At 38.7% G+C, this 24,493-nt stretch overlaps 1 protein-coding gene across 1 annotated transcript in view; it reads left to right on the forward strand.

Moving 5' to 3' along the window:
- COL4A5 (collagen type IV alpha 5 chain) overlaps positions 1-24,493 on the forward strand; it is an 83,158-nt gene that overhangs the window by 43,209 nt on the left and 15,456 nt on the right. The window contains exons 16-40 of the mRNA XM_048070762.2: positions 1,603-1,647; positions 1,748-1,801; positions 1,976-2,017; positions 2,499-2,631; positions 3,463-3,636; positions 4,785-4,868; positions 6,119-6,211; positions 6,790-6,860; positions 7,067-7,258; positions 7,706-7,874; positions 8,529-8,621; positions 8,712-8,816; positions 9,386-9,483; positions 9,751-9,901; positions 10,557-10,670; positions 14,269-14,436; positions 15,285-15,374; positions 16,183-16,332; positions 17,554-17,652; positions 18,620-18,709; positions 19,442-19,581; positions 21,382-21,508; positions 22,800-22,880; positions 23,429-23,527; positions 24,103-24,153. Of these exons, the coding sequence (XP_047926719.2) occupies positions 1,603-1,647; positions 1,748-1,801; positions 1,976-2,017; positions 2,499-2,631; positions 3,463-3,636; positions 4,785-4,868; positions 6,119-6,211; positions 6,790-6,860; positions 7,067-7,258; positions 7,706-7,874; positions 8,529-8,621; positions 8,712-8,816; positions 9,386-9,483; positions 9,751-9,901; positions 10,557-10,670; positions 14,269-14,436; positions 15,285-15,374; positions 16,183-16,332; positions 17,554-17,652; positions 18,620-18,709; positions 19,442-19,581; positions 21,382-21,508; positions 22,800-22,880; positions 23,429-23,527; positions 24,103-24,153 (2,713 nt within the window). The remainder of the gene's footprint in view (positions 1-1,602; positions 1,648-1,747; positions 1,802-1,975; positions 2,018-2,498; positions 2,632-3,462; positions 3,637-4,784; positions 4,869-6,118; positions 6,212-6,789; positions 6,861-7,066; positions 7,259-7,705; positions 7,875-8,528; positions 8,622-8,711; positions 8,817-9,385; positions 9,484-9,750; positions 9,902-10,556; positions 10,671-14,268; positions 14,437-15,284; positions 15,375-16,182; positions 16,333-17,553; positions 17,653-18,619; positions 18,710-19,441; positions 19,582-21,381; positions 21,509-22,799; positions 22,881-23,428; positions 23,528-24,102; positions 24,154-24,493) is intronic.

Below are 24,493 nucleotides of genomic sequence, written 5' to 3' on the forward strand. Positions count from 1 at the left end.
CATTAAGACCAAAAGTCCATTTGCCACTTCTCAAGTGACTACTTCTGTTTATGTACTAACTGGGGAGGGGACGAGTCAGGATAGCTGCATCTGGGGACATCATGAATCACTTTGTTCCTGTCTAGACTCAATCCATCCTGAAATTTAAATTTCCTTGAATATCACAGCTCAGAAAAGCTGAGGAAGACTATAGAAGTGTTAAGAAATAGAATGAAAATAACATGGTTTGGACTGGCAAAGAAAAGAAAAGCTGCTACCAGTTCAAAGCATTCTGTATTCTCACTTTCATAGCTCCTGAACCTATATTGATGTCAATATAATGGGCTTCTTTGAAAACCATGACACAGGTCTTGCTCTGGTTAATTGGACAATATATAAACACTGTTTAGAAACCATACTAGTATTAGGTTTTCCAATTTCCATAGGAAATAAAGGACATGGAAGAAAAATCTCCAGTGTTCTAGATAAATTTCTTGTTAATTGCTGAGATTTCTGGGTAGGCTTTGATTTGCCTTCTCATATACATAAGAAATTAGGCAGATTTACAAAGCCAAAATTCTCATTATATTTTGAATTGTATTTTCCAAGTTGCTTCTCTCTGCAAAAGTAATTGGGAACCACATAAATTTGCAAAGATGGGAAAGGATAAAAATCCCAAATGGATATGTCAGATGCTTTTTGCCGGAAGTTTGTTTACCAACATTTTTCTTTTTTATTGCTCTGAATGTTGCATATTTAACATGCAGTTTTGCTGATAAGTGACTCTAAAACTGGATTTTAGAGTTTCATATTATGTTTTATGGCTGAGACACATTTCAATTTGTTTATTTTTGAGAATCAGAAATAATCACAAATATTAAAGACTTCACGGATCACATTATAGTATACTAGATCTGTCTGGTCTTGCTATCAACTTCTCCTTGATTGAGAGTTAATCGTGTCACTATGGTGAAACTCAATCCCTAGTGTATTTCCACCAGGTGTCCCCCGTTCTTACTGCTTCTGTAATGCTAACAGCAGGCTTCTGTTTGTCTCACCCAGCGGATGGTCTGGAATAAAATGCAGCTTGCACTACTTTCATTGTAGCAATGACCAATCCATTCAGCAAAAATGTTTTTAGAATTTGCTTTGAGCAGAATAGGACTTTATATTTTTATTGATACTGTTCTTCAGAAAATTGCATTTAGTTTAAGGGATAGTTAAAATTCAAACACAGACATATTTGGTTTTAGTTTCACTGGCCACAGTGTGCTAATTTCCTAATTACATACTGTGTTCTGTTTTCCAAGTAAAGGAACTTCTCTAATGTTAAAATAAAGGGAATTATTAAATGCAAGAAATTAGTTAATTGAAGATCATTTCATGCTGTATTCACACAGCGTTTCTTAGAGACTTGTCATGTTTCGTGCCCTGTATTTCAAAAAGAAAACCTCACTTCAGATAGCTCAGTTGATTCTACTTGGTTAGTATCTTTGAGGTATATGTCATAAGAACTGCATTCTAGAGAAAGTTTAGTTTCTTAAAAAATGGGAAGTAACTTTATTTCCACAAAAATTTTTCACTTTTGAAGCATTTTATTTCAATGCGTATTTGTCTTTGAAGGGAAAGCCTGGCAAAGATGGAGAACCTGGTCAGCCTGGTAGGGATGTGAGTACCTCATAAATTTCTAAACTCAGCGGACTACCTACAAGCTTTTTTTCTGATATGGAGAAGATCTGATTGTGATTATCTTTCTCCTTTCTTGAAGGGTTTACCTGGTGGGCCTGGAGTTAATGGTGCTCCAGGAAGAGATGGCGAAAAGGTATGCTGAGTTGTCATTATTGCTATAGTAGCTTGTAAACCTGCCATCATTTAGTTCAGTTCTGGCGGAGTAGTAATTGCATTGCCTGTGCTGCTAGAGTGTTGAGGAATATTTGCTATAATTATCTTGTATTCTAATGTGCAATGTAAAAAATGCTCTTAATTTCATTTGTAGGGTGAAAAAGGTGACACTGGTCCTCCTGGTCCCCCTGGAAGTGTAAGTTCCTGTTCCATTCTTTTCCCTCTGCATTTGGTTGACAGCGTGTCTCATCATAGTTCTGGGGTGACAGTGAGTCACATCTCCAGGTACAAACAAAAACTAACAGCACCAGCAAAGTTTTCATATGCTCACTAATAGAAATAATTATATCCTTCTTTTGAGATAGATCCTGTGCTCTAGGATTTGCAAGGCTACAAAACCAAGGGTAGACTATTACCTCAAACCAGCAGAAATTGAGGCAGCTCCACTGAAGCCTTTTCTAACCATATTGTCCTGGCAATAAAGGTACTTTCTATTGGAAGTACTTTTTGCTGTAATTTTACTAGGTAATTCAGTGGAGTGGGAAAAGCATCTTGTCATTAGTATAAGGTTCAAAGTACGTTTAACTTTTCGTCCCTTACATCTCTTTATCTTTTCAGTGACTTTTCTTGGCTTAGTAATTAACAAACTGTTTCACATGAACATGAAACATTTACAGGTCATTTCAAGACCAGGCATTGATGCAACAGTGGGACCAAAAGGTAGCAAAGGATTGCCAGGACTCCCAGGAGCCAAAGGGGAGCGTGGATTCTCTGGTAGGCCAGGCCCACCCGGCTTGCCGGGTTCTCCAGGTAGGAGTGTAAGCATTAAAATAAGTTGTATATTCAAATGTATGAATGGATATTTAGCTTCATGGTCTTTTCACATTCCTTTTGACAGAAGGACTGAGCAGAAAGTAAAGGCAAAACTATTTAGAGCTACTTCTAAATGTCCTTTGCTCATGGGGATAATATGAGGAATTCTGAACATTCGTTACCCCTGCTGTGGTGAACAAAGGATGCTAATCATCAATGCTGTCGAACATCCTAGCTTAACAGTCTTAGAGTTAATTTATGTCATATCAGTTACCCATAAGGCTCATTATGCATTGCATTGTACAGAGAAAGTACTGTGTACCAGAAGTCTGGTACCTGGCCATCAAATCTAATCTTTGCTGCAGATTGGCCAGTAACAAAGGAAGGGGTGATCTGAGTCTACAATGGGAGTGCATGATGACACCTGGATTTATCTTATATATGCACAGAGAAGAATATTATGACTGTAATGTTACAGCATGTAAATGTTTTAAATGTGTTTTTTTTTTCCATCAGTCCTTCCTTTCATATGTCTTTTTGTGTTTTTTTTGGTTTGTTTTTCCTTTTTTTCTTCATAAAATGTTTGCTTAGTTGTTGAATTTCAGCTCAATTTTTCAAACAAAAATCTCTGCAAATAGAAAATGTGCATGTGTCAAACTGCACATCAACATGTAGATTTTAATTCCATAAAAAAAAATCATGATGTACTTACACAGAAAGACAGAGCCTTATCTGTAGCATGCTATTCGTCATCTATCATTGTCATCCTTACAAAAAAGGTAATTTAAACCTTTGAGCTACCAAGTAACTAAGTTCTTCCCACCGTAGGGGTCACTACTGTTGGGCCTCCTGGCCCACCTGGCTTACCTGGTGAGAGAGGACAGAAGGGAGATCCAGGTTTACCTGGTGTTTCTATTCCTGGACAGCCTGGACTTGATGGACCACGGGGACCTCCAGGACCTCCAGGTCCTCCGGGACCACCTGCACCATCTGTTCCTCCTGGTGAGTGATGATCATATAGACAGCAAAGAGAAGAGAGTGAATAGCTTTGACATCCATTCTTGTTGTTGTTAATTCTTCCTCCAGAGATGTAGTTTATCAGCAGCTGAAGCCCACAAGGTTCCAAGCTATTCATATGTCCTCCAAGTCACTCCCATTGCAAATCAGGACATTTGTAGGAGAGCTCTAGCCATGAAGATGATTACAGAATTTTTGAATTCAATAGTGTGGGTTGCAGTCTGGCTTTATCATGCTTCTTTCTACCTCAGGTAGCCCTGCCTTGACTGATCAATGAGATTCAGCTAGACTGGAGGAGGATAAATGTTTTCAGGCTTGCGGGACCTTTGTGCTAACTCGCACAGTAATGACAGTTCTCCAGAGCCAGACAGATCTAGTCCAGTTGTACAAAATTAAGTATTTTTCCCAATTGATGTTAAATCCAATTTGATCCAACTAATGAAAATTACATTAAAATTTACACATAAGGCAGGAGGTAACCACTTTGCTTTCTTGAATAAACTTAGCTTTTGTGATATCATCTAATCCGTGCTTGGAGGGGCTATGGTACCAGAAGAGTCAGAGGAGTAACTTTTGACAGAATTCCAGTTTCATTTCATAAATATTCTAGTGTGTAAACCATACAAAATTAGCTTAAGAGTGGACACTTGGGGTGAAAGCTTCTAGATCATATCTGGGATAAGGGAAGTGGGAAATGGGAGATGGAATTGAGAACTGGAAGGCTGTGGTGGAGATAGGCTAACATGGTTTGGAGAGGAATCCAATGTCTAGATGGCATTAGCATCTTAATTCCCCTCAATTTGATGACATTTTGTATGTGTGTTTTCATGATCCTAAGCTAAATGTAGTGTAGAGGTGGACATGGACAGGCTGTGGGAAGGAGGTTGTGAAACAAAGCTGTTGATTGTTGTATAATATCCACTGATTTGTTTTCTTTGGAGTTTGGATTACATAGATGGGTTTTAGTAAGCAGCCCAGTGTCTGAATTACAACAGTGTTTGGTCCGTGATCATGTGTTTATATTAGAATATACACACGCAAATACTCTTAAGTACTTTTTTTTTTCCTGAATACATGTATTTGGTGCTGCTGTCAGTCTAACACAAACTGATGATTAAACTTCTGCTTCTTAGGTGAAGGGTTATGTGAGCAGGGGCCACCAGGTCCTCCAGGAATTCCAGGACAGCAAGGCTTTACAGGGGAGCGAGGCCAAAAAGGTGCAGTGTCATGGCTATGGCTTTTTTTTTTTCTTCTCTTTTTGTTAAAGCTTGTTAAAGAATGTAGCCTGCATTAAATGAGGGTGAATAGTGTCTCTTTCCAGTAGGGTTGTGTGCAGATGTTTTACATTTCTGAGCAAGAAATCTTTTTGTTTGAGCTTAGGATAGTCTCTAGTGTAAAAGCACAGGAATCTCAAAGTGACCGAGGGTATAACCAATCTGAATGCAAGCCTAGTATGGGTCGTGATTAAAGTAAAATGGAGCTTCAGGTTTATAAGTACCTTCCAGGTAGATAGAAACTAAATATGTTTGTAACAGCAATTGCCAACTCCATGTGAGAAAGTTTTATACTTCATGAATAATTTTGACAGTTTTTATGGAAATCAACACTGAAATTGTAAATGCAACATTCATAATTTGAGTTGGTCAGTCTAGAATGAGTTTGTCTGTTTGTTCGGTAAGCAAAGAAAGACATCTTTAATGTGTATCCTTGTTTCCAAAAAGACAACCTTGCAATGAGGATGCTGATATGGGTAAGTGAGAATCTTTTCCTAGCTCAACCATGGACATCTTAGATGACTTTGAGCATCTTGATTTTGTACTTTATTCAAACAAGTATTTTTTTTTTCCTGGAGATTGTAAGGATTAATTATCCTTAATGAAGTCCTTAGATACTGCAGTGATGAATGTCATAGAAACGTCATAGAATGACATGCCTGTATGTGAATGAAATTCCTAAACTTCTTGAAACCGTTCCTTCTGTGTTTTTTGGTTGTTTTTTTTTTTTTTTAATTGTATATGTTTAGCCTACTGTCAAGTCAATGCGATATTCCCAATATTTATTTTGCACTCTTGGAGTTTAAAGTTTAGGATTTGGGTATATGTGTTTTAGAGTTGTAGTTTAAAGTATCAAATACCTACTTTGGAAGATGACTCTTTTGCTAAGAATCCACAGTTTCGTTCTTGATTATTGAAAGCATATTTTCTGTTCTGTTTTGTTTCATTCTGCACAATCCTAAGTAAATTCTAATCATATCTGACTGTTGGTTCTCTGACTCCTAGCAGCCAAAAAGCTTCAGTTTGGCCTTCACGGGGGAAGCCTTCTAATATTTAAGCCATCATATAATTACGTAAATTCACTTTGAACTTGATACTACAGGCCAGCAGCAAGAAAGCAGTTGCTGTTGTGCTAGAATTTTTAATGTTTTCGAAGATGCTTAAGTATACTTTTTTAATGCAACTCTTCATAGGTGATCAAGGAGACACATGCTTCAATTGTATAGGAACCGGAATATCTGGGCCTCCTGGGGAGAGAGGACCACCGGGACCTCCAGGTAGTCCAGGTAAGGCTATGGTCTTCATTATTTTGCTTAATATATTCCATAAAGCTACCTTCATGTTTGAGTATCTATGTATAACACTAATAATTTATTGTGTATTGTGTGCAAATTCAGTTGCACAGTTGACACCTCTGATATATAGGTGGTCCATGTCCTATCTTGCCCAGCTGGGAAGTGTTATAAAGAAACAGACTGCACATATGTAAAATAAGCACTTAGTTTTGAAAATCTGGTCTTTCAAAAATAATTTATCTGATCAAAGATGGGCTTACAAGCATTCTGCCTGTTGAAGTTGTATGGCTTGACGTAGATTTAACTGAAAGAGAAAAATTAATTTCTATTGCTTGCTATTCCTGAAATGATAGAGGAGATGGAGCTTTGTAAGTGGGACATTTTTGGGCACTACTGATTTAACTTAGAGTTACAAATTTTTTTCTGCCCAAGTAAAATTAAGTTTTCCAGAAACACTTGCTAAATCTTGCCTGGTTTTAAAACAACTTAGATATTATCTTGTAGAAACAGTATGTTTGGTATTTACAGGTTCTATAGTTTTACATTTTAACTTTTTCTACACTACTCAGGTTCTCCTGGTTTTCCTGGACCAAAAGGTGAAAAGGGGCTTCCAGGATTAACTGGCCTTGTAGGGCCACCAGTAAGTGGTGCTGTTATGTTTTGTTGGGAAAACAGTATGTCATTTGTCTTATATATTTGGTAGAGCTGCATACAATAGATACAAATACTTGTCTTGTTTGAATACTTCTTTTTTGTCCCTTAGCTGGCTTGAATGCATAATTACTATATTGTACCAACCTCAGAGAGGAGCTGAAAGGAAAACTAAGTATTTTCTTTTCCTCTCAGGGATTCCCAGGGCCCCCAGGTGCTCCTGGAAGACCTGGTCCTAAAGGAGACCCAGGGGATGTCCTGACTTCTCCAAAAATGAAAGGTGACAAAGGAGACCCTGGCTTCCCAGGACCTCCAGGTCTTCCTGGTATAGATGGTACTCCTGGACGAGATGGACTGCCAGGTCTGCCTGGCCCTAAGGGGGAACCCGTGAGTTCCATTTTATGCTGTATTTGATGGGACAAATGTTTTGGGAAGTCTTGGATGAGTTTGGGATAGTGCAGATAAGAGAATGGTAAATACATTTTTTTCTGAATGTGACTAACTCAGTAATTCTCTTCAGTATATGCTAATCTAGTGATAATGTACAGAGTAGTCCCTGCCACCCATCAGTGACTAAAAATAAGCTGAGACTTCTCTAGGATAGAGACAGCTGGTCCCTTCTGCCATTCTCTGTATTTCACCTATATGGTGTGAGGAATTAATTAGGTTTAGACCTTATCTCTACCATGTTAATAAGATGCAGACAGCTAATGGCCTTGAGGGTTAGAAGGGTGAAAGTTGCAAAGAGTTTCAAAACAGAACTAATGAAGCTCTTTGTTCCTCCACTAGTAAATATGTGTTCCTCTTTCTCATCTTGCTCTTCCTTTTTTTCAGGGCAGTGTTGCATTCAAAGGAGAAATGGGAATTCCAGGTGACCCAGGAATACCAGGTCTTCCTGGAGACAAAGGACTTCCTGGACCTCCTGGTTTTGGCCCACAAGGCTCACCTGGTGAAAAGGGCATCCAAGGTGTATCAGGTCGCCCAGGGCCTCCTGGAGTTCCTGGTAAGTTAGTCTCTTTGCTCTTGAACAAAAAATGTATGATCAAGTTTTTTTCCATTGGCTCTGGGTAGCTTTCAGAAGAAAATGCTGCTTTTAAGCTTCTCCCAAAGGCAGTGTAAGACCTAGCGTTTGGAAGCTCCCTTACTGAACTGAACCACAGAGTCGCAAACTGAGCAGAATTTGTATATGTTACTGTAGCCATTTGACTCGCCCTTATGCTCTGACATCTGGAGAAGCTTATCTTGATTGACTATAGTGGAAATGCACTGTAACTACTACCTGGTTTATGCTTAATTATGGTGCATCTACAACTTTTTGAAAACAAGGGTTTGCTTTGAACGAGTTTGCTTTTGCTACTTTGTTGTCAACTGTACAGGTCCTTATCAAGTTGTATTGATGTCAGCTATGGAAAATACTATTCACGTGATGGTACCTTGGAGGAAGCTAAAAAATGACCTTTCAAGAAAACTCTCTTACATAAACTGTACTTCTAAGCCTATATGGGGCTTAGGGGCAGACAGCCTACTGCCTAGTCTTTCTGGTCTTTGTAAGTTCTTTGTAAGCTTGGGATGTGGCTAGCAACTTTTCTTTCTCTTCGGAGAATTACAAAAAATAAACTCCCTTTGACTGATACATATTTCCTTTTCTCTGCTTCAGGTCCGAAAGGTGAACCTGGTCAGACTATTACAGAACCAGGAGTTCCTGGCCCCCCTGGTCCTCCAGGAAGAAACGGTGACCCAGGTCTTCCAGGTAAAGCAGCAACTAGATAACCGTGGAGTTCCAGGAGCTTTTTATTCTGGCTGGCTCTTGATAACTCAGTTGATTTTCTTCTTTTTACAGGGGATCCTGGTCAGCCAGGTCAGCGAGGGTTGTCAGGCATCCCAGGTGCAAAAGGAGAGCCAGGTATTCCTGGCATTGGACTTCCAGGGCCACCAGGCCCAAAAGGTATGTTTGCAGCCATGTTGCTGTATTGTAGCAGCTGAGAAAGGGGACATTGAGGGTTGTGCCTCTCCACATTGTTGTAGTTAATTCATATCTCTAGAATCCTTTTAAAAATGTTTGTCTTGAATTCATACATATTTAGACTTTCAGAAATATCAGAAAAAAAACCTATGCTGAATTCTCATTCCTCTGTTGACTGTACTCCATTTTATGATAGCTTACATTTTTCAGTAATCCCAGGATTACTGAAATCCCAGGACTCATTATTGATAATTGATCTCCAAATGCTCTCTCAATACTGTATTGTTTCTAATGTGAATTGTTTGTAATTTTTGTTAGAGCACACAGAAAGGGAAGTGCCCTCTTCTAAGTAGAGTCCCAAAGGTCCTCTGTGGGATACGCTGCATACTCAAAGCTTTCTCAGCCAAATGGGTACCCCCCACGTATGCCTGAGCTAACAAAAAACTATTTCTCAGATTGCTTTTCATGATCCCTGAACATTTCTGGAAGAGTTGTTCTAATGTTCTCTAGTGTCCTCTCCTCTGCTGCCCTAACCTCCATGTCACATGTAGGTTTCCCAGGAACCCCAGGCCCCCCCGGAGCTCCAGGAACTCCAGGTCGACCTGGTCTAGATGGACCCCCTGGACCACCTGGTTTCCCAGGCCAGAAGGTCTGTGCTTGCTTGTTTAATGTAAAATTTAATTTTCTTGGAAGTTTTTTTGCATTAGTGTGAAGTCAGTAGGGAGTTTTTCACCGCTTGTTGTCAGCTTTTGATGATGGGGAAGTCACATGCTCTGTTTGGAGTTTGAATGAGGGTAGGAAAATGAAATGCAACTCTTAAGACTATGGGCATTTTTTCTTTGCTGCTGTAACCTTTTTGGGAGAGGCTAAACTCAGAACCCTTCCCTTTTTAAAATGTGTTGATTCTAATCAACAGGGGGATCGTGGATTTGGAGTTCCAGGACCACCTGGACCCCCAGGACCACCAGGCATAAAAGGAGTTCAAGGACCCAAAGGTGATCCTGGCTTCCCAGGAAACCCCGGTCTTCCAGGACGGGCAGGTTTTGATGGAACTCCAGGGCCCAAAGGTATGGTGGAGTCTTTCTGTTCTCTGTTGAACTTTTAAAACTGTAGATGAAGTGGGAGTCACATGGCAGTTAAATACAAGTAATACAATTACTTCAGGGTCCATTTTTCTAAAGCACATATCCCTGTGTAAATGGAAACTTGTGTTCTCAAAAGGAAAAAAAAAAAAAAGCAAGGGAGTAGATACCAGTTTGTGGGTTAGTATCTGAAAGTCTGTTATCTAGCGTCAAATATTATTATGGGGTGGGGGGGGGGGGGGTAAAACTTTTCCAGTAGGATAGTTAGTTGTTTTGATACTCTGCAAGTAGAAGCACTGTGCGTTAGCAATGCGTGAATTCCTACTGTTAATCATTATCTGTGTTACACTGCAGCGTATGTCTGGTGTGCTAGAGAGCATCTGTTGAGTTAATGGGGATTGTGATGCAAAACTATGTCTCTGTGTAGTCTAGAAATGTAAACTGCATGCAGTCCAGAGAGAGAGAGCACAAATCTCTGGCTTGCAGAAATACCCTCTGAAGTGTGTTTTCTTTTCCTGTATCAGATCCATATTTGTTTGCACGCAAAGACAAGATTTCAAGTACCATGTGCAGGCTTCATTTTGCAACTGTAAGCAAGCATCTCTGAACTGAATTCACTAACTAAAGCATGTTCTTTTAGGTGACCCTGGACCAAGTGGACCACCAGGACTCCCAGGCCCACCGGGCATCCCTGGCATCGGAGGACAAGGTCCACCTGGACCTCCGGGACCTCCAGGTCCTGTTGGCCCACCAGGTAAAATTTACATGAATTGTACCCTCGGGTTATTTCTGGCATATAGCAAGCAGACACTTAAGGTCTCATTGAACAGATAAAGAAAAATAGCAAGTTTGTCTGTTGGTTTGGTTGTCTTGCTGGTTAAGTGGGCAAAACTTGGTGCATCATGTTTATCACCAAATTTCATTCAGTCCTGCTGTTTGCATTATGTAGAGAGGTCTCAGGGGTGTAAAAGCCTGCTTTGGAGAAGACTTAGAGAGCCTCAGCGGAGATTCTAGGAAGTGTTGTGCACAGGTAGTGGTAAAATCTCTGTGAAGGCGTTTATCACAATACTGTTTAGTAGCACAATGTCAGTGCAGAGGTTTTGAGGGGACAGACAAGGAAGAAAGCTGCCCTTAGATGTCTGTGCTGTTTCTGAAGGGAAATAGATTGTATTTCATCTAAAATGAGTGCTGACTAATGAAGATAGGAACTTGTTGCATCTCTGTGCACAAAGAGTACAAGTGCTTGCACATAGTTCTATTCTCAAAGCTTATTTAGGGAAGTTCCTTGTTTCCTGCACTCAGTGAATGATCCTGCTGTGCACCAGCCCCTCATGTTGCAAATGCATGGCTGTCAACTAGTGAGAACATTCTCTGTGGACTTAAGCCCGCCTACTGCTGAAACATTTCAAAACCCATCTGGTTCTTGCCGTGCCTGTATGACTGTTTACGTTGCATGTCTGTGACATACACTTTTTGTATTTGCTTGGATGCCACTACGGGAGCTGGCATCGTTCATAATGCATGTTGAAAAAATCATGGTCAGTTGTTAAGAGCATGAATCACAGACTGGCTGGTCTTACTCAGATCTTTATGCACTGCAAGCTGAGATTCAGCAAAGTGCTTCTCTTTAAGGTAGGCAAGCGTTGGAGTAAATAGGCCCCATGGAGTTTGAGTTCTGCTCCAGTACGTAGAGTGTGGATCATACTTAAATATATTATTTCCACTAGTTTCCCAGTTGGGAAAGGAATGTGTGTGATTGCTGCATCAGTAAGCCTTGAATGTGTTGAGTGTTAAAAAACTATGGACTGAGGGAGTCTGAAAAATGTGCACAGAAGTTTCCTGAGCCATCAGGTAGGTTCTTCACCTGGCTTACTGTGCTTATCATACCTCTCCTGAACCTAAAGCTGCTTTTGAGGCTAAATGGAAACAGAGGGCAACTCAAGTGTGTGTTGCTGGGGAGAGGTATTAGGATGGTATTAGTTTGAATGTTTCATCCTATGCATGTTCTTTTATCTTCCTGTAACATCTTTTCAGGTATTGGCCAGAGCTTGATTTCATGTGATCACTGATTTATTCTGCAAAATATCAGTTTTGACAAATGCAGAATTACTAGTAGAGTCAGTGTGCTGAATTGCTTATATTTTCACTCTTCATGTTTGCACTGACCAATCATTGTGGCTACTAATGGCATGGTGGCTCTGAAATCTAGTGCATGGCTGAAGCTCCACTTGAGTAGTCCTCGTTATTTCGTTTGACAGCACAATGTGCTTTCCATTCGTATATCCCAACCCTTTCTTCTTGTCTTACAATTCTGTTTTGATTCTGCTTCTTTACACAACAGTAGAGTAATGTTTCTGGGGGTCTGTTTTTCAGGTAGTTTGGAAAACTCTTGAAAGGATTTCCTTGTTCAAATTTTCCTTTCTCTGCACCACCACCTCTTCAAATAATTTGCAGTAACTCAACAGCCTTCTTTTTCTTTTTTTTTGAATGTGTGGCAAATTCCTCTAGAACTTATTGTGTTGTCTATATTATTCCAATTGTGATATGGTCAGACTTTTGAAAACCAGAAATTCAATCAGAATGAATTTATATTTGCTAAGTATCTTTATCGTGCTAGTTACTGAGTTTGTTCTACACTTGGGGTAAATGTTATTTTTACTTTTTTTTTCAATTTGCTGATAGAGACCCATTTAAACACAACACATACAATCGCTATCCATCCTCTGGTATTGTTTTTTCTCTGCAAAATAAGCAGTTCCAGGCACATGACACCATAGTTTAATGCAGTGGTAAGCAGCTGCCAAAGGGGAGCATGCTTATAATTAACAAATACAAGTCTACAGCCTACGCAGTCAAGAAAATTTGATCTGCCTTTTTAGCATGCAAAAAGCACATCAAAACATCACTTCTAAGTTTGTTCATGCCATTGAGAATGGGGGACCCCATCTGTTAGAGCAATACTTGTGGTTATTTATGAGGTTTTGGCATAATGTCATAATCCCAGTACATTATGCTAGGGCATGTAACATGCAATATACCATCTCTGCAAGTAAAAAGATGTACATTTGAATAATAGAAGACTGGGAAAACAAAACAAAACAAAGAAAAAACATATTTAGTGTTTTGTGTGTGTGTAGAAGCATCTTTTTGAAAATCCCTATTTGAAGGGTTTTACAGGCATACAATGGAGATCAACAAGAAGCTAACTGGTAGGATGTACTCTGCTGTTCAAAAGGTGTCCAAGCCAATGTCTGCTACAATTTCATGTAAGAGTTCAGAAGAATCTTGTTTCCCGGTTGTGAAGAGAGAGCTAGAAAAGGAGAGGGAGTAATCCAATTTTTCAAAGAATGTTTCATCAATATTTGAAAATACCTCATTTGGTTTTTTGTTTCTGTGTACAATGGTGGCTGTGCTTTGAACAAGACCCCCAAGTTTCCTTACAGTCTGGTTTCTCTTACTGCATTAGTGTCATATTCTTTGTACTTTTGTATTTTTGTTTTCGGTAACTTTAGGGTAGTGTTTTAGTTTTTGTTTGCCTTTTTTTTTTCTAATCTGTATATGCTTTATTTTGTTTCCTAACTTAACGACTATTACAACTCCTTATTGCTACCTGTCTCAACTTCCTGATGAGCTCTAACTCGTTGGCTTTTGAACCTCAGGTTCCCCAGGTACTGTGGTTTCTTTACCAAAGCCTTTTCTTAGCTTCAGATTTAAGAAAAATCAATTTTTGTCTGCTACCTTTCAAGAATGAATACCATCACTGATACAGTGCACTGGAGGGAAGCAAGCTTCCCACTTGCTTCAGCAGCATCTTGAGCTCAGTATCTTTAGTATTAAACAATGTTGAGCATGTTTTGATAATTCATATTTTTCACTCAGATAAATGTAATGCAATGCAGAATGCTAGCCTTCAAAAATATTGAGCTGATGTTGTCTTAGAATGCTATAAAATGGAATCATTAATGGAAACATAAGAATCTCTCTATACTTAATGACAAAATACAAACCAGACTAATCAATCTTGGCTTCTTATTTTATTAACCAGACTTAAATGGTTAATGAAGAAAGTTGTTCTTTTCCTTTTGAGAATTTATTCAACTGCACTTGCTACAGTTTGGTAAAATTTTAGTAACGCTTCTCTTCAAGAGAAGCTTCAGGAGAACATGTCCTTTAATGCCTGGAACATAATTAAAAAATAAATGGTTTCAGAAGAATTGCAAGATTTTCATCAGTGCTAGGAATGTACTGCAGATAAAACTTGTCTGTTTGTACAGTACCATGTCCAGAGAGAGAGAGATTTCAGCTTTGCCTTAATTTTTGCTAAAAGATTGTGTTTTAACAATGTTGTCTAGGGTTGCAAGGCGTTCCAGGTGAGAAAGGAGATCCAGGTCCTCCAGGCTTCGATGTTCCTGGTCCTCCAGGTGACCAAGGAACCCCGGGCTATCCAGGGCCCCCTGGTCTCCCAGGACCTCAGGGTTCACCTGGACCACCGGGCCGGGATGGCATTCCTGGATTTCCAGGTGAGTTCCCATTTTTTACCTGTGGACAAAAACCAAAGTCTAGTTATAGGTGGATGTTCTTTATGCTTGGACATGTCAGCTTAGAGAGCTTCAGTGTTTATTCTATTCACTTAAAGTTGGATACATGAACTATTAAATTTCATAGTTGCTTTTTTTAATTATAATTTCTTGCATTAAAATCCTTGTCACCTTTCCACTCTTCTCTCTAACTTGATACATATATTCTCCATGTTATTGTTTCATAACTTTCAAATATGACTTGATGATCATCTTCAGTATAACAACTTCCTAGTTTATTTTGTGATAGTTTTCCAGTTAATGCTACAATTTAAAATTCAAATTTGTTTAAAGGAAGTTATGAGAAATGCTATCAATTGGATCCAGTGCATAGTTTTAAATACTCATTTCCTTATTCTTTGTGTTAATGTTTTCAGTTATAGCAGTCTGTTTCTCCCTCTGGACGGGAAATCTCAAAATTGAGTTTTGAGAATCTGTCTTTGGATAAAGGGGTCATATAAAAGGTTCTAAAAGTACTGTATTTGTAGTTGTCTTTTTGGCTTTCAATAAATTCAAGTTTGCTTTCAAGCAAGTATTTATTTTTCCAAACCAGGGGACTAAACTTATTGGAGGTATAAATATGCTTTTTACTGAAATGATCACTGTGCTGCTGATTTTCTTCCCAGGACTTAACTGTGGAAAAATTGGTAACGTTTTTGAGTATTCTTTCTGATTTAGATCAATGAAGAATTGAGTGTTTATAATTTCCTTAAAACATAGTTCAGGCTCTATATGCCTGTTTAATAATAGCATAATGATGCAGAATGACAATGGTGATTCAATGTGTTCAGGTGCCAAAGGTGAGATGGGTGTCATGGGAGCCCCTGGGCCTCCAGGGCCCCCAGGAACTCCTGGAAGAAATGGCCTTCCTGGCTCAAAAGGTAATGTTTGTTTTATTTTTACACTGAAGAGAATGCAGAATGTCCTATGTGGAAAAAAGCTTCATAATGCTAATATCTACAGTTAATTACCGGGATCCACAGGCACTATCTTCTCAACAGTACTGATGTTCAGAATTGCTTTGCAGTTTTAACCCATAGCATTAAGTCACTTTTTTTTTTTTTAATTGATGTCATGCAATGTTAGCTATTTTAAAAATATTATCTTTGGATTGATGGTGCCCGAGTAGAGCAATATTTCTGAAATACGTTGTAAAGTTTGCTCAAGCAGCAGAAAGAAGAAAATTGATAGCTTTTGGTTATGGAGTTATTCCCAATCAGGTCTGTAAGCATCACAGAGAAGTGTGTTCTAGCTACATTCTTCCAACCCACTTTTTGGAGATGAATTTTGGAGGAGTGTGGTTAAAAAAAAAAAAAAAGTCATCTCCGCAGAACAAGGGGGCTGTGAATCCAAAGCTGCTGTAGCCATTGCAACTCCTCTGTTCTATTGGTACAGCGTGGTGGACCTCTTGGAGCTCTCTCAATGAGGGTCACACACAGCTGTTTCCTCTGGGCTGTCCAGAGCTGACAGACTGCCTTCCTGCAGCATACAGACATCCCTACACACTCCACCTACAGTTGTTCCAAGGCTTGAGATGCTGTGGAGAACCCTGCATAAACTGACCGATCGTTCAGTGGGTTCAAACTTCATGAATAAATCATGGCCAACCTATGTAAGAAAAAGGATTAGAAATATATTAATCTACCTTATGGACTGTATTGTTCCCTTTTGTTGTCTTACCTCCTTTAGGTAATAATGGATTACCTGGCCCACCTGGGCCTCCTGGACCAGTAGGACAGAAAGGCATCAAAGGTGAAGCAGGCCTGCCAGGTCCACCTGGAAAAATTGATCCAAAACAACTAGGAGCAAAAGGAGAAAAAGGCGAGCCAGGTGTTCCAGGTACAGAATTTGGGTCTGGGGAAGTGGTTTGTCCTGTAGAGATAAGTGACCTGTACCTAAATCCATTGCAGTTCATTCTTTTTTACAGAACAAAAACTCAGAACAGGGAGGTGGAATAAGGTTTTCTTAATTTAGGCTGTCCTTTTAAGGGGTTCTATGACCAAGGTACTCTGTGTAGGCACTAAAGTACTCTCACCAGGATTAGGATTGAGTCTTCTAGATATTATTCTGAAGCACAATGAGAGATCGTTGTCAGGGCTGCTGTGCTAGCTGCATTCCTGCTGTCTCTTAGGCCAGTGGGGCTTTGCCTTGTAGGATGGACTTGCAGAGGTCATCTGCTCGTGCATCACCTCCAAATTCTCCCTTTGGGTGTCTCTGTAAACTCACCCTCAGCTGAGCAGAATGTCATCTCTGTGTGTGTCACCTCAGGATGCTGGTTAAGCCTGGAAGGTTTTCTGAGTTCACTCAAGTCTGTTTTCCCTCTAGTTTGTGTTTCCACTCCCCCTCCCTTATCCCCCCAAGTGTTCTGATGTCTCCTTTGGACTCTAATTTTGTCTTGAGAAGAGTAAAAATATTCTACCCTTGAGAGAACCAGAATGCCTTTCTCTAATGTTGGCCCAGCCATGATTATGCTAATTTATCTATTGTATTAATTTCTGCAAAGCCTAGGTAAGCTCCTAAGACACCTGCCTTTTTATTTTTTCTCTGTTAAGTGAGAGCTGTAGAGGGCAGACTTAACTATGCCTTCAGGGCAGTGCAAATTTATTGTATGAGATTAAAACCACATGATATCTGTGAAAATCTGCCAAAATACTTGTGTTACATTTTGCAACAGCTCAATCCCAAAGTGCTTTTGGTGTAGTAATGTAATTAAACATGTATATAAATAATCTGAATGAATATACAGAGGTTAGCATGGAGTCTGCTCATCCAAAAAGAGTCCATTCTGAGTGTATTGTATTAGCATTAGTCAAAAAGTTGCTTTTTCCCCTACTTACAGAATATTACTTCCATTTTGTAGTCATTTTACACTTTCCAGAAAGAGTATGTTTTTGTTCTGTGATACTTCTCCTTGCCAGAACTAGGAGGAATTATGTTTACTGAAGAAAAATCCCTATTTGGATATTTATTCACACATGTAAATATCTAATCATCTAGCAGAAAAGCAAATATACTGTAGAAGTAGTAATAATAATAATGAAATATATGTTTTTATTTAAGGTATTCCTGGTCTATCAGGGCAGAAAGGTTATCAAGGTCTCCAAGGCGACCCAGGACCACCGGGACTTAGTGGTCCCCCAGGTGCACCAGGGTTGCCGGGTAAGTAAACCAGGTCTCGGATAGTTTTGCTATGTAAAAACATTTCATGCATTTTTATACCATGAGATTGGGATGTTAATCCAGGCATATCTAAGCAAAGCATAAGGATTTACACTTAAAGCTGCAGCACAGTTTTGGGCTATTAAAATCATTATCCAAACAGCATGCTTTTGAGCTCTTTCCTCCTAAAAGACATTAGGACTACCTGTAGGATGAGTGGATAAGTGCTTGTTGCTTGAATAAGCAACGTGACTGCGGGATTTGCCAACAGGACGTGCGAGTTCTTTTTACCTTCATTTCTTACATTGTTAATCATTATACTTGCACTTTGCAAATGGCCAATTGAGTGTATTTTGAAGGCTGTCTGGATGTCGCATCTTTGCTTTCAAGAATTGCAGGGATCAAGAAAACAAATTCTGTCTTGCAGTGCTTTTTCCTACAGCTATCACACATGATCTGAAATCTTGAATCTTTCCTCACTATGTCTGATGTAGGTCTTGCTCTAAATACCTTGCTGGGCTTTGGGAGCGTTTTTTTTTACCATCCGGGACTCAAACTAGTTAGAGCATTGTAGGTCACATTTAATTTCCTGATAAAAGCTCCTGAATACCTATTGCAAATGAAGAAGAGATAATGTGTTCATTCTGCAAAACAATTCACAGGAGACCAAGTCACACTGGTACTAAATTATTTCAGATGGTTACTAAATCATTGACTGAGATTTGACCCATTTCATCAGACTAATCTTCAGAGTAGAGAAGAAGTTGTCCTGTCCTGGCACAGAACTGAAGAAGTTTAAAATTTCACTACAAATGGAGAAAAAGCATGTAGAAGAAGTTTGAGGCCTAAACCAACTCAAAATCCATTGCCTTTGTAATTAGATGGCAGGCATATTTGTATGACAGCACATAAATATCAGAAATTTTTAATTATTGTCATTAATTAACTAAACCCACAACTTTCCTAGGCATCAAAGGAGACACGGGGCTTCCTGGGCAGCCAGGACCGACAGGACCTCCAGGGTTAAAAGGTGCCATGGGAGAGATGGGCCTTCCAGGTTAGTTACCAGTCTTGTATTTTACACCATCTTGGCTAGTGCTTTTCATTTATATGATACAAAGGTGGACCTGCTTGTGTGCAGTACCTAATAACAAACTTGAATAGGAATGCACATGAGGAATATAAAAGTCCTATGTACACATTGTTAAAGTAGTACATAAGAAATCGGAAATACCCATTAAAACAGAAAATTCAAATAGCTCATATATTGTAAATGTGTATTATTTTAAAGTGCTTGAAAAAGTAGAAGCAGATTTATCTACATCTTGTAATTTTCATCTTCTGATTTCTCACACTCCATTCTATGAAACAGTTCAGAAAAAAATTGATAAACCCAGCTTTTGGTAGAGAGATATCAGATAGAATGATAAAAGGGGAAGGACAAAGTGAATTCATTTCTTTAGAAAGGCTGCTGAAACAAAACTTTCACTTTCTGAGGATTCTAGTATTAAATTGTACCTAGGTAGTAAAAGGAGATGTTCGGATTTGTGTAAATTAAGAATGAAAAAAGAAATCTTATAGGTGTCATGAAAAAGCTGAGAGAGATTTTAGATAATTGTTTTAGTTTTTTAAACAAAAAAAGACAACACATACATTAAGTATTCAGAATCAACCGGTGATATTGTTGGTCCTTTCTAGTTCAGTTGATGAGTGGGTATAATTTGAGTGACTTCTCTAAACCACTGCAGAAGTTTATGTTTATAAAACATGCATCTTATAATTTGGACAGGTCCCCCAGGGATTAAAGGCAGCCAAGGAATAGCAGGACGTCCAGGGCAGCCTGGGCCTGCTGGATTTCCTGGGTTGAAAGGGGAGAAAGGTGACCCTGGACTTTCAAGCATTGGTATTCCTGGTATCCCTGGACCAAAGGTACATTTTACAAAATTCTTCAATAGAAAATTAAATGAGAAAATCAGATTCTGTGTTGATTTTTTAACTATATTTTAGTATATGTTACAATAAATATTATGTTAATGTTATGTTAATGATAAATATGTATATAAATGTATTTATAACAAGCAGGATTTCCTGTAGTCAGTTATTTTCAGGTGGGAGCAAAAATTTCTAATTTTACTGGTGAAAACATTTATATAACTTTTAACCTGGTTAGAGCAGAAGACTGTTTACCAGACCTTCCAATTTGTGTTCAGTTAGTAGCCTGGTTTGCATTGATACCTGCTGACATTTTGATAGTTGATAGGGATTTATACAGTGAGTATCTTTGTTCCTAAGTCTCATGAAGCAGTTAATTCTAGAAAAAAGTTAAAACAATATGCACTTAAGAATAAATTACTAAGGAATTGATATATCATGTTTAATGCTGATTAAAATTTGTGAAACACTTGTACTAACACTTGCCTATATCATCCTTTCTGTCACCCACAAAAAAGTGACAGAAACGGAATAGCTAGTAGACTTCACTTGATACCTTGTAAGTGATGTTGAATAGCAATTAATTTACCAAAAACAATGCATGATTGAAGCTCCACGTATTTCTTTTTTATTTCTGCATTATCACGGGGTACTGCCTAGTCAAAGAATCTTGGCTTCTTAAAATGTGCTGCTTATTTTCCAGCTAGTGCCATGATCCTCTCAGTTTTGTTGTGAAAGTAGTTTTGATGCTCTAGGGGGATTGTGCAGCTTGGGCAGAGAATAAACCACAATAGGGAGTAGAAGATTGCTTTTAAATCCCTACAGCTAGGTAAATAGCAGGTGGCCTTAAACATGTTGAAAATGTTATGTGGGTCTGTCAAGACAAAAGCAATAGACCAACTTTTTGGTAGATTTTATAGAAGACCAAAGTTCTCCTGGTTTTTGTTCATTTTCTAATTGTCACATACATCATTATGTGTAAATTCAGAAGTGAGGCCATTTTTCTTCTACTTTAAAATGCTTTTAATTAATTACTGTTCATTCTGTTCAAACATTATACACATTCTGTTCAAAACGTTGGTAACCCAAATAACCTTTAAGGTTTAACATTTGTTTATGGCTAAAACTTTTAAAGTTGTCAAGGATTTTTGGATGTCAAACTTCGAAAACATCTAGGAAAGCCCAGTAGATGAACTGGCATGTGAGTACAACAGTGTAGAATTAAATAGGAATGCATCAGGTTTGCACAGGTGTGTGCAAAATAATTTGACTTTCCTTTCTCACATCATCACTAGTGTCAAAGAGCTAGAAAGTGCTTGGTTTTCTTAATAGAAGTCGAAGATTTGCTTAGGAGAAAGCTCTGCTGGCAAACTGAAAATGTTGATACAACATTGAGGTGCTGTATGATTGAGATACAGCAGTGACGTTTTTCTGGTTACATTCAAAATTAAACTCCACTGTCAAAGACTTAAAAATCTGGCTATTCTGCAAGAAAAGAGAATAGTTCTGTTTTGTGGTGTGTGTTTTTTGTTTGTTTGTTTGTTTTTTTAATGTATGTTACTTTTGAAAAAAAGCTATGATATGGTATATAAACAAATTGAAGGGGGAAACTGTTAACGTCTTTGCATATGCTATTTGCAACTCATTTTTTGTGAGATTGTTAACATTAACTGGATATAAGAAGAAATGTGCACAATATAATGGTGGCCTTTTTGTGACAGTAAGACTGGGAACATACAAAAATAAATTAATCATCCTACAAAGACTGGCTTCTTATTTCTGCTTAATATTTTCCAGGGTGATCTTGGTTTGCCTGGATACCCAGGTAGTCCAGGCAGTAAAGGTGTAGCTGGAAATCCTGGTTTGCCTGGACTGCCAGGCAATCCAGGTGCAAAAGGAGAGCCAGGCCTTCCTGGATTCCCAGGTAATTCTGAACAGGATTTTTTTTCTTTTCCCTCTTGCTCTTTTATATTGGTGTATATATATATATATATCTAAACACAGTGGGTAATTGGTGGAGGGCTGCATCTTCTCTCGAAAGTTTCTAGCAATCTGGTGTTTCTAAGCTTTGTGCTGTTGGAACTGTCACTGCAAGTGTAAGTGTGTGAATGCATCACTTCAGACTGCCTTCTGAAATCACCCATCTGCTTTGAGGGGAGGTAATAGTTGTGTGAGCCAATGCTTTCCACTCCCCGCAGTGGTTGTATTCTCCTCTCCTGACCCACAAAATACCTGTGTTTGGCTCTGTTTTTCCTTCATGAATCAATAAAGAGAAAAAAGTGTAATCAGGAAAGCTGGGCTTTTTATCGTGTTTATTGTCTAAAAAAATGTTCTAAAGAGAAATCTTTCTGAAACATAATGAAGTTAGGTTTTGTACTCTTCGCTGGAAATATTAATAGAGATTGTTCATGGATGATATATGTCAGTTCTTTCACTTCTCAATTTACTGATATCCTAAATATAGCTTAAAAAGGCAAGGTTTTTGTTTATGCTGCATTTGCAGCAATAAAGGCTGTTCTGCAAGCATGCTTGAGCTTTCTTTAACATAGGAAATCAGGGAATTTATAATAGTGTAGTCATGGCAGCAAGAAGCTTAGCAGAAAACAAAACCTGGCCGTGAACCTGAAAGCATTTAACCTGTGCTTCATGTCATGCCTCAAAAACTGTGAACGGTCAAAATGGTGCATTCGGGCACTACCTTGCTCAGGCTCAGATGATGTTCAGAGCAGACATATTCCAACAGGTTGATTGTTTTTTTACCTTCCACTCAGTTCATGCTGTAGGGGTAAGAATCAGTTATAAATACTAAGACCATTTTTCTTAAGATCCTCTTTCAATAAAGGAAAAGAGGATTGGGGAAGGACTGGCCAGCCGTAGTTCATAATGCCTGCACTTTTTGTCAACAAGCAATACTTGTCTCTAGAATGGTTATTTTCTAACAGACTGCCAGACTGATTCTGTCCTCAGCCACTGGCACTCAGCAACTAAGAAGAGTCTTCAAAGTAGCAGTAAGGACAGTCATAGTAGTACATTTTGTTTCTGTACATTCTTTGCTTTATAATTCATCTCCTTGATCAGCTCTAAATCTGAAAAATGGGCATAAATGCAGTATCTTGATACAATTAGCTGATTTATTGCTCAGAGCATCTCAGCTTATAGTGTTTCAAAATCTGCTAAAATGCCAATTTTTTAATTGAAATGTCTGTACTGTACAGGCACTCCAGGAATTCCAGGACCAAAAGGTATCGAGGGGCCTCCAGGTAACCCTGGTCTGCCTGGACCACCTGGGCCAGTAGGTGAGCATGAGCAGTGCTGCAGAGGTCAGCTGCTTCTGTGAAAAGCATAACACATGAAGCCACTTCCTTTCTTCTTATTAATGTGGTGAAAATGTATCTATGTGTACATGCATGCTCAAACACCATTGTGCACAATCTTTTCACTGAAATGAAACAGAAAAGAAAGAAGTTTTAACTTGTTTTTCACAGCTTTTGACTGCTGTGGTAATCATATCATAAGCCATTGAAGCAAGTAGCTAACTGTTTCAGTATTTACCAGCTTTGTTTGTGTATTCCAGTGGTCTAACCTCTTTTTATAGGGGAAAAATTCCAATTTATGCTAAAGAAAAGCTTTATATTATTTTTAGTCAACTGCTTAAAAGATCATGGGCCTAAATGTCTTTTCTAAATTGTCAGGGGAGAGATAGAGAGGTTTTAATTTTAAGATTACACCCTTGTAAATTTGAAATTACATCGTCACGCTTCCAGATTCAGGGGATGCGTGCTATTTATTTTATTTTATTGCAGGTTAGCCATTATTGTTCTAATGTGTTGTATACTCCTTTTAGGTGATATTGGTCGTCCTGGCCCTCCTGGTCCTCCAGGGGAAAAGGGTCAGCCTGGTCGAGACGGCATCCCCGGACCAGCTGGTCAGAAGGGCGAGCCAGGTTAGGTGTCCTTTGTTCTTGTTTTCTCCTCTTCAGTCTCTGCTGTAACATCCTGCTTTATCTATTCCATTTTTCCTGTAACTACCCATGCACCTTCAAAATTGCTTCTGTGGTTCCCAGCTGCTGAATGGTTCACAAAGGATGCTGCCAAGTTGCCTGTGAAGCACAGGATGAGAATTCAAACAGCTCTTGGATTTTTATTCCATGAATTCAGCATGAAGCCTTATTCTTGTATTCAGTGGTACCTGTACTGCTTCAGCTCAGTTACAGAATGAACTAGTGGCATAACGTCTGCCCTAAAATGAGAACCCCTACCAGAAATGCAAATATATTAAACCACAAAGTCTGAAAGAGCATCTTGGGAAGGAATGGAAATATTTATGAAAGTCACAGATACATTTTGAAGTAAAATCTCTAGTTTTGGTGTGGACTCTGGGAGTAAATAAGAATCCTGATAGTCTCAAGTAATCAGAGATTTAGATGAACTGCACTTTCATCCTTTGCAGTCTTGTATTCCTACTTGTGGAGACTTGAAAGCTAAATGTTCATTATTAAATGAAACTGTCTCTTTTCAGGTCTACCAGGTTTTGGGCGCCCAGGACCTCCAGGACTCCCAGGATTATCAGGTAGAGTTTCTTGCTGTTCTTTGTTAAAAAAAAGGTGAATGGAAATTGTATGTACTTAAAAAAAAAAAAAAAAAAGACGTTTCTTCTGCAACAAATGAATGTAGAAAAGAAAGAACCTTTCTTTTTTTTTTCCACGGTAGATCATTTTCAGTTAACAAAGGTAATAGACACTCATTAATAATGAGTTGAATTTTGTAACTTAGAATTATGCAGACAAAATAAATCCACCCAGGACAATTGAGTCTACTGCATTTTGTGGAACTTTGCTGATCTGTCTCAATAAATAAAGCATTCCTACACCGGATGGCAAATGAAGCTGCTTTGAAAATGTCTGCTATAT

This window comes from Anser cygnoides, chromosome 13 (assembly GCF_040182565.1).
Source record: "Anser cygnoides isolate HZ-2024a breed goose chromosome 13, Taihu_goose_T2T_genome, whole genome shotgun sequence".
NCBI classification, from domain to species: Eukaryota; Metazoa; Chordata; class Aves; order Anseriformes; family Anatidae; genus Anser; species Anser cygnoides.